Source organism: Galeopterus variegatus, unplaced genomic scaffold (genome assembly GCF_000696425.1).
Source record: "Galeopterus variegatus unplaced genomic scaffold, G_variegatus-3.0.2 Scaffold269, whole genome shotgun sequence".
Classification (NCBI taxonomy): Eukaryota; Metazoa; Chordata; class Mammalia; order Dermoptera; family Cynocephalidae; genus Galeopterus; species Galeopterus variegatus.
Window position 1 is genome coordinate 519,282 of NW_007726380.1, and position 10,063 is coordinate 529,344.

Here is a 10,063-nt window from a genome sequence, read left to right on the forward strand (position 1 = left end):
ATAAGGCTATTACTCCCCTTCTGACAGATGGGATTACTCAACATTCCCTGAACACACTCTGCACTCTGTCTCTCTCCGTTCCCTCCTTCCTTCCATTCTTAGTGCCTTCAACAAATGCATACTGAGCACCTTCAATAACAACAGTGGCCATTTACTTCTGCCAGACATTGTTCTAACTTTACACATATTAACTCCTTTAATACTCATAACAACCCTATGAGGTAAAAGTACTGTTGTTATCCCCCATTTTATAGACAAGGAAACTAAAATACAGAGAGGTTAAGTAATTGCATTATTTACACAGCTAGCAAGTGGCAGAGCTGAGATTCAAACCCTGGCTCCAGAGTCCATCCTCCTAACCACCACACAGGGAGGAAGGATCATTGAGTCTGCAAGAGTAATCAAGGGAGGCTTCTCACAGGAGGTGCATTCAACTGGAATTTAAAGGACTAGTATAAGTTTGCCAACAGAAAAAGTGGGGCCAGAGCAGAAGGCAGGAGAGACCTCCAGGATGAGAAGACAACATGAGATGAGGCTGGGGCTGATGAAGACCGTTGTGTGCCATGCTAAGAAGATTAGATTTTATCCATTTGGTTTTTGAAAGTGTAGTGGATACTGTGGTGAGCCATCCATATGCCCCCTCAGAATCTAGGTACTCATTCCCCCAGCTGCCTGAGGTATTAAAGGCTGACTGCTTTCAGCTGACTCCCTCTCTGGGAATTACCCTTGTACAATGGAGCTGCCTCACCCAAGATCATGCCCCCTTCCTGGGACATCCCACTTTCAATTGAAGATCAATCTATGAATATAAAAGCCTGGCCCCTTCACTCTAACTCAGGACAGCTCTGAAAGGACATCCCATTTTTTAAATTGATAGGGTCAGCCGAGGCTTCTATAGAAAATATATCAGCAGCTCAACTTCCCCTTCCACCCAATCCTGCCTTCTGTACTTTTCCACAGATGTTGATGACCAGAGCACTTTCCAATAAACCTACTGCATGATCATCTCTGTGTCAGAGGCGGTACCCTAGGGGAACCGACCTTTAGATAAGAAACTGCTGAAGAATTTTGAGCAGAGATGACACACAGTCTGATCTGAGTTTTGGGTTAAATTTTAGGTAGACAGTTTTGTTTTTGTTATTGTTTTTAGAACTTTTAAAAATGTTGTTCTATTGTCTTCTAGCTTGCATTGTTTCTGATGAGAAATCTGCAGTTCTCCTTATCTTTGTTCTTCTGTATGTAATATGTCTTTTACTCCTCTGGCTACTTTTAAGATTTTCTCTTTATTACTGGTTTTAAACTGTTTGATTATGATATGCCTTTGTACTATAGTTTTATTCATGTTTCTTATGCTTGGGGTTTGTCAAGATTTTTGTATCTGTGTATTTATAGTTTTCATAAAGGTTGGAAAATTAGGCTATTATTTTCTCAAACATTTTTTCTGCCTTCCTCTTTTCTTCAGGGACTCTGGTTACCCTGTATATTTGGCCTCTTGAAGTTGTCCCACAGCTCACTGATGCTTTGTTCATTTTTTCTCTAGTTCTTCTTCTCACTGTGTTTCATTTTGAGTTTCTTTCTTTCTTTCTTTCTTTCTTTTTTTCTCAAAAGATGACTGGTAAGGGCATCTTAACCCTTGACTTGGTGTTGTCAGAACCACGCTCTCCCAAGTGAGCTAACTGGCCATGCCTATATAAGGATCTGAACCTGTGGCCTTGGCATTATCAGCACAACACTCACCCAAGTGAGCCATGGGCTGGCCCTCATTTTAAGTAGTTTCTATTGGTATGTATTCAAGCTCATTAATCTTTTCTTTTACAGTATCTAATCTGTTATTAATCTAATCCAGTGTATTTTTCATTTTAGTATACATTTCTAGAAGTTCAATCCAGGTCTTTTCAAAATCTTCTATATCTCTACTTAACATGTTCAATTTTTTTTCTAACTTCTTAAACATGCAAAATAGTTGTAATGACTGTGTTAATGTACTTGTCTGATAATTTTATTATCTGAATGATTTCTGGATCGGTTTCAATCGATTTTTCTTCTTACTATGGGTCATACTTTTCTCTTTTTTCCATACCTAGTAATCTTTTAGTGTATGCCAAATATTGTAAATTTTATATTGTTGAGTCCTATATATTGTTGTATTTCAGTGAGTATTGTTGAGCTTTGTTCTGCATTGCAGTTAATTTATTAAAAACCTTTCAAGGTTTACTTCTAAGCTTTATGAGGTAAGACCAGAACAGTTTCTAGTCTAGAGCTAATTTTTCCCCACCACTAAGGAAAAACCCTTCTGCATAATTTACCCAATGTCCCATGAATTATAAGGTTTTCCACATTGGCTGGTGGGAATAAGCACTATTTTCATCCCTGTGTGAGCTCCAAAGATTTTTCACTCTGCTGCTTTTGGGTGGGTCTTTCCCCACCTCAGATATCTTCCTCACACTGTTTTAATGTACTGATCAGTCCTCAGCTGTCTATTCATGGGGAGCCCTCTGAACATTGCCAGAGCTCTCTCTCCTGTCCTGTACTCTGTCCTACAAACTAACTGCCTTGGCATCCCTGGTCTCCCAACTTTGTTTCTTCAGCTCAAGGAGACAGCCAGGCTCAACCTGGATTCCTTCTCCCTGCATCCTGGAAACCCTGCAGGCAACAAGCTGGGGAAAGCACAATGCTTGCTTCATTTGTTTTTAGTCTTTAATGGATTACTGTCCTGTGCTGTCTGATGTGCAATGTTCGAACTTCTTTGTTTCATATATTCTGTTCAGTTTTTTACTTGTTAAACATGGGAGAGTAAATCTGGTCTCTGCTACTCCTTCTTGGCCAGAATCAGACATTTGATCTAGGTGTTAAATGGCAAGAGTGTGAGGTTAAACTAGAAGGGATCACCCAGATGCTTGATTTCTGCCTTTGAACCACTCAACCCTTTACACATCCCTATATGGCATTAATCTGATTTGTCTGATTCTTGAGCTAAGGCTGGCCCTTCCCAAAGCCAAATGAGGTCTAAAGTCTCAGTCTCAGACTCTCTCTCCTTTACTCCTTTTCGTAGCTCCTTTAGTTCCCATTGAGTATCTTACACAAAATAAATGCTTTTAAAAAGTTCTCCCAACCTATAGATTAAAAGAGATTTGAATGATGTATAAAAATCAAGTAAGGTTAAACCATAGTGTCCAGGGATGCACATTTGGGTGACAAAACCATAAAGAAACATAAAGAAATTTATTAATATCCTTCTTTTTTGTCCTTACTATAAAAGTGAGGATAGTGTTTATTTTTGGAGGGAGTAAGGGGGCTGAGATTAGGATGAGGCACATGGAAACTTCTAGGTAGATGAAGATCTATTTTTTGACATGGGTGGTTGTTACAAGAGTGTTTGTCTTATAATAATCTGTTGTTTTAGGTGATTTTCTGTAGCTGGGTTTTATTTTATAATAGAAATATACTTATTGGTATGTCCCTTGAATAAATGAACAAATGAATGATGAATAGATCTGGGCATTGAGCATCAGTGATTGCTAACATCAGAAAGAGATACATCTAGGGCCGGCCTGTGGCTCACTCGGTAGAGTGTGGTGCTGATAACACCAAGGCCATGGGTTCGGATCCCATATAGGGATGGCCGGTTAGCTCACTGGGTGAGCGTGGTGCTGACAACACCAAGTCAAGGGTTAAGATCCCCTTACCGGTCATCTTTTAAAAAAAAAAAAGAAAGAGATACATCTAGACACTGTGTGTCCCACGAAGGAAGTGCATACTACCACCTGTGAAACAGTCTTGCCCAAATTTAATCCAAATCTGATTAAGCCCCTATATCCAACTCCAAATTATAAGAAATAAGGAGGACAGAGGAACATGTTAAATGATACCACAGGGATATAGCCAGCAAATTCCAGACTGTGGGAAACTGCAGGATGAAAGAGACAGAGAGGATATGCAGGGGGGAACATGTATATTAAATGAACTTAAAAGATATGTCAACCAATCACAGTATGTGGGCTTTATGCGGATCCTGATTTTAAACAAATAAATCGTAAACAAACATTTATAATATTTATAAGACAATAGGAAATTTGATCACTGATGAAATATTCAATGACATTAAGAAATCTTATTAAATTTTTTAGCTGTGATAATGATATTTTGGTTACATTTAAAAAATAGTTCCTGTGTTTTACAGATACATCAAAATATTTACAAATAATGTAATCTGGGATTTGCATCAAAATAGTACAGTGAGAGGGCCAGCCTGTGGCTCACTGAGGAGAGCATGGTGCTGACAACACCAAGTCAAGGGTTAAGATTCCCTTACCAGTCATCTTAAAAAAAGAAAAAAAGTACAGTGAGGAAACTGAGTAAGGGTATAGATAAAACAAGACTGGCTATAAATTGATAATTATTAAATCTTGTTATACTATTTTCTCTACTTTATTTTTGTTTTATTAAAAACAGATTTACTGTTGCAAATAGCAGGATTTTCTTCTTTCTTAAGGCTAAATAACATTCCATTGTATGTATACACTACATTTTCTTTATCCATTCATCTCTCAATGGACTCTTGAGTTGTTTCCATAATTTGGCTATTGTGAATAATGCTGCAAAAAACATGAGAGTGCAGATACATATCTCTTCAAGATCCTGATTTCAGTTCTTTTGGATGTATACCCAGAAGTGGGATTGCTGGATCAAATGGTAGTTCTATTTTTAATTTTTTTAAGGATCCTTCATACTGTTTTCCATAGCTACAGCACCATTTTATATTGAATGGATCAAATGGTAGTTCTATTTTTAATTTTTTTAAGGAGTCTTCATACTGTTTTCCATAGCTACAGCACCATTTTATATTTCCACCAGTCGTGTACAAAGGTTCCAATTTCTCCATAGCCTCTCCAACACTTATCTTTTTCTTTTTCTTTATAATATCCATCCTAACAGGTGAGAGTTGATATCTCATTGTAGTTTTGATTCACGTTTCCCTGATAATGATATTGAGCTTCTTTTCATATAACTGTTGGCTATTTGTATGTCTTCTTTGGAGAAACATCTGTTCAAATACTCTGCCCATTTATTAGTGGGTTGTTTATTTTTTTGTCGTTGAATTTTAGGAGCTCCTTATGTATTTTGGAAATTGACCCCTTAACAGATATATGGTTTACAAATATTTTCTCCCATTCTGTAGGTTGCCTTTTCACTCTGTTGATTGTTTATTTTGCAGTGCAGAAGCTTTCCAGTTTGATGTAACCCAACTTGTCTATTTTTGCTTTTGCTTTTGTATCCAAAAATCACTGCCAAGACCAATGTCAAAAAGCTTTTCCCCTATTTTTGTTTGTTTGTTTGTTTGGTGGCTGGCCAAACCCTGGCCCTTGGTGTTATCAGCACCGTGCTCTAACCAACTGAGCTAACCAGCCAGCCCCTATGTTTTCTTCTAGGAACTTTACAGTTTCAGGTATTGCATTGAAGTCTTTAATCCATTTTGAGTTGATTTTTGTGTGTGGTGTAAGGTAGGGCTCCTATTTTTGTGCATGTGGAGATCCAGTTTTCCCACCACCATTTGTTGAAGAGACTATTCTTTCTCTGTTGTGTTTTCTTGGCAACCTTCTTAAAGATAGATTGACCATATACAGATAATCCCTAACTTACAATGGTTTGATTTGTGATTTTTCAACTTTAGGATGGCTTTATCAGGATGTAGCCCTAGCACAAGTCGAGGAACATCTGTATGTGTAGGCTTATTTCTGGGCTCTCTGTTCTGTTACATTGGTCTATATGTCTGTATGCTAGTATCATACTCTTTTAATTACTGTATCTTTGTAATATATTTTGAAATCAGGAAGTGTACAACATGGATGAACCTGGAGGACATTATGCTAAATGAAATAAGTCAGTCACAGAAGGACAAATACTACATGAATTCCACTTCTATGAGTTATCTATAATAGTCAAACTCATAACAAGCAGAGAATACAATAGTGGTTGCCAGGGGCTAGGGCATGGGGGAAATGGGGAATTGTTCAATGGATATAAAATATCAGTTATGCTAGATGAATAAATTCTAGAGATCTGCTGGACAACATAGTGCCTGTGTGCATAGTTAACTATTGTCCCGACCCGCGGGATATTCAACGCAGACCCTGGAGGGGGGAGTGGGAATTGGATGGGACAAGAGACGCGAGAAATTGAGACAAGACAGTATTCTGGTCAAGTCTCATTTATTAGCCAGAAGATCACAGTTTATATAGACAGCAGGAGGGAATCAGCAGATAATTAAGTATGCAGATGGTTTACTGAGAAAACCACAGGGTGGGTTGTTCCAGTAAATGGAAAATTCCCATTATCTATGGCAAGTTGCAAAGTTACCTACACCCATAGTGCACAGGATAGGGAGGGACGGAAGATAACAGCAAACAAGGCTCTGAGGCCTCGAGGCAATAGCTGGGCGGGCTCTTTGGCTCCGGACAGGCAGGCAGGCTCTTAGGCAACAGCCGGGCTCTATGGCTCCGGACAAACTATATGGTACTGTGCACTTCAAAATTTTTTTAAGAGAGTAGATCTCATGTTAAGTGTTTTCACCATGAAAACAAAAACAAAGAGATACAAGGAAACTTTGCGAGGTGCTGGATATGTTTATTACCTTGACTATGGTGCTGGAATCTCTGGTGTTTGCGTGTGTTAGACTCATAAATTGTATATATTAAATATGTGCAGATCTTTGTATATCAAGTAATATACCAATTAAATCTACCATTGTTAAGTGTACAATTTAATAACTTTTCGTAAATTTATTGAGTTGTGCAACCATCACTACAACCCAGTTTGAGAACATGTCCATCACCCTCAAAAAGTTTCCTTGAGCCCTCTGCAGTCAATTCCTGATCCCACCCCCAGCCCAAGCCCTAGGCAACAATTGATCTGCTTTCTGTCTCTCCAAATGTGCCTTTTCTGGACATTTCATTTCAATGGAATCATACACTATGTAGTCTTTTGCTATTCTCTGTACTAGCATATGTTTGACATTTTCCATAATAAAAACAATTTTTGTTGAACAATGATTCACATTTGTATAGCCCTTTATTTTTAATAGACTTAATATTTTAGAGCAGTTTTAGGTTCACAGCAATATTGAGCAGAAGATACAGAAAGTTTCCATATGCCCCCTCTCCCCACACATGCACAACCTCACCCACTATTGACATCCCCCACGACAGTGGTGAACCTGCATGGACACATCATTATCACCCAAAGTCCATAGTTTGTACTAGGATTCACTCTTGGTGTTTTACATTCTATGGGTTTGGACAAATTTATAATTACATGTATCTATATGTATTTATTTAAAGACACAGAAGCAGAAAAAAGATGGTCTGTGTGTTCACATGCATGTTCCTTTCCTATGAGGAGAACTGGAGGGAGATGCGAGTGAGGAGGAGTGTTGAGGAGGTTGCCTGTCAAGTCCTCTGGCACATAAGGCCTCTTCCTAAAGGTGTGTGTGCATGCGTGCACGTGGGAGCATGCCTGTGGGGGGTGCTAGTGCACAAATGTGTGTTCACGTCCCCCCCCATCTAGTCCATATCTCAGCATTTTAAAAAATTCTTATTGTGTTTGCTCTGTAACACCTACTATGGCATTTTAATAGTTATCTTTCAGATGGGGCCGGCCCGTGGCTCACTCGGTAGAGTGCGGTGCTGATAACACCAAGGCCGCAGGTTCGGATCCTATATAGGGATGGCCGGTTTGCTCACTGGCTGAGCGTGGTGCTGACAACACTAAGCCAAGGGTTGAGATCCCCTTACCGGTCATCTTTAAAAAAAAAAAAAAAATAGTTATCTTTCAGAAATAATATAGAAGAAGCCACTGATGGTGCTTTCCACTGGGGAATGGGGCTGCGGGGTCTCAGGATTCTCTTTCCACTGCGTACCCTCTTGTTCCATTTGAATTTTTTTGTCATTTATATTTATGTTATTGTCATAATAAAATGAGGGGAAAATCGTTATTATTACTGGTGAGCGATGTGTGTTTGTCTATCTCCCTGAAGATACTGCTTCTATGAGCCTACTTACTCTAGGGCTGAGAAGATTATGAAGTGCTGTCAGATTTTGAGAAATGGCCTCACCCGTCCAATGCCAAAGGATGGACACAGAGACACGAGGTACAGTGAAGCAAGACTTTAATAACAGCCTGGCAAGTCTGGGTTTCTGTGAATGGGACAGGCACATGGAAAAGGGCTGTAGCAAGCAATTTATTCCCTAGTACGCAAGTCCCTCCCCCCAGTTCCTCATTGGCTGAGAGTACTACTGGGATGCACAATCTTCCAGAACGACTGTTAAAATTATTACCCCCTTGCAAGGAATTCCCTTGTCTAGGGGCTCAGGACAAGCTTATGAAAAAGGCCCACTTAAGCCCTGTGAAAGGAGAAACACCAGGGAATGAAGAAAACAATTGGGGCTAGTAACTAATTACCATCTCAGAGAGAGCTCTATCTGTTCAGAGACCCTCTGGGAATGGGCTGGACCAGTCAGACAACTTTTGGGCTGGGCCTGAATGAGTTAAAACACCCTCAGATAAGTCATTTCTGAAAATGAATCACTTAGATTATTTTCTTACAAAATGCATCCTCTCATTTTATCCACTCATTCATTCAACAAGTATTTGATAAATGTTTCCTATGTGCCAGGCACAGTTCTAGCAGTGGGGATACAGCAGTGAACAAAAGTGATAATACTTCCTACTCTCCCAGAGAATTACATTCTGCTGGATGTAGAAAGACATACAGTATGACAAAATCATTAAGTTGTACAGCACAAAGAGAAGGAGAAAAGGCAAGGTGGGGAAGGGTGATAGGAGTGCTGGGGGATGGGAGGCTGCCATGTTGAACAGGTTGGTCAGGGAAAGCTGTGTGTGAACAAAGACTTGAAGGAGGCAAGTCACGAGCCAGGAGCTACCTGGGAGAACAGGGTTCCAGACAGAGGAAACAGCCAACATAAAGGCTCGGAGGCTAGGGCATGGCTGGTGGGCTTGAGGAACAGCCAGGAAGCCAGGGAGGCTGCAGAAACATGAGAGGCATAAGGGCTGGTGTTAGGCAGCGTTGGGAAAATATAGAAAAATGGTCAGGGCCCCTCAGATGTTCAGAATCTTGCCGAGCATCTGATGTAAATGTGCACGTGCGCCCAGGTGTTCATTGTTTACTGTTTGATGTAGATGCACGTAGGCACCCAGGTGTTTTGGGTTAGGGACTTAAGTATAAAGGACTAATGGCTCTGCTACACAGTGCTTCTCCGGATGCTCCGGAAAGCTACTAGCGCGGCTGCTCCTAGCTCTGAACAAAGCCTATTAATTTTTTACCCATGGCTCCCAGGACCTTTTCCTATTACCTAGCTCGTAGACCTGCGTGTGGAGGGTTTGTGACCCAGTCTGGACAACGGGCTCATAGGGTCTGTGAGCCCTAGTCCTAGCTTTACAGGGAGGAAAGAAGGTGACCAGACGGTGTAGGGCCCCGTGGATCACTGTGGGATTTTCGGTTTTTTACCCCAAGTGAGACGGGAGCTACTGGGGGGGTTTGAGCAGAGGAGAGTCGCGATGTAACTAATGTTTTCACAGGGTCACTCTGGCTGCTGAGTGGAGGGCAGACTGGGAAGCGGGGAGAGCTGCTGTGTTGTCGAGAGAGAGTGGACGAGGGTGGTGACAGTGGAGGTGAAGGGCGTCAGATTATGTAAATATTTAGAAGGGAGAATCGACAGGAGCTGCCGATGGATTGGGTTTGAGAGAAAGGGAAGGGCCGCGCATTACTCGAACGTTTCGGGCCTGCGCAGCTGGGAAGATGGAGCTGCCTTTACCCGACCAGGAAAGACTTGGCGGGAGAAGGGGCGCAGCGCGGGAGGCGGGGACCACCACGCGTTCCTCCTGGACGGGTTTAAGTGAGCATGCATATCAGGCGTCCGAACGACAAGTCTGGCAGGGTGGCTCCCCACGAGGGTCCCGGCTGGACCCTCCGGACTCTCCGTCCCGATTCCACAGGTGTGGACACCCCGGAGCCGGGCTGCGCCGGGCCGGGTCACGTGGCCGGGGG

The 10,063-nt window shown here is 41.4% G+C and overlaps 1 protein-coding gene across 1 annotated transcript in view; it reads left to right on the forward strand.

Moving 5' to 3' along the window:
- The first annotated feature begins 7,410 nt into the window (after nt 1-7,410).
- Nucleotides 7,411-10,063, forward strand: part of DNPH1 (2'-deoxynucleoside 5'-phosphate N-hydrolase 1) — a 5,389-nt gene continuing 2,736 nt past the window's right edge. The window contains exon 1 of the mRNA XM_008566824.1: nt 7,411-7,416. Within this exon, the coding sequence (XP_008565046.1) occupies nt 7,411-7,416 (6 nt within the window). The remainder of the gene's footprint in view (nt 7,417-10,063) is intronic.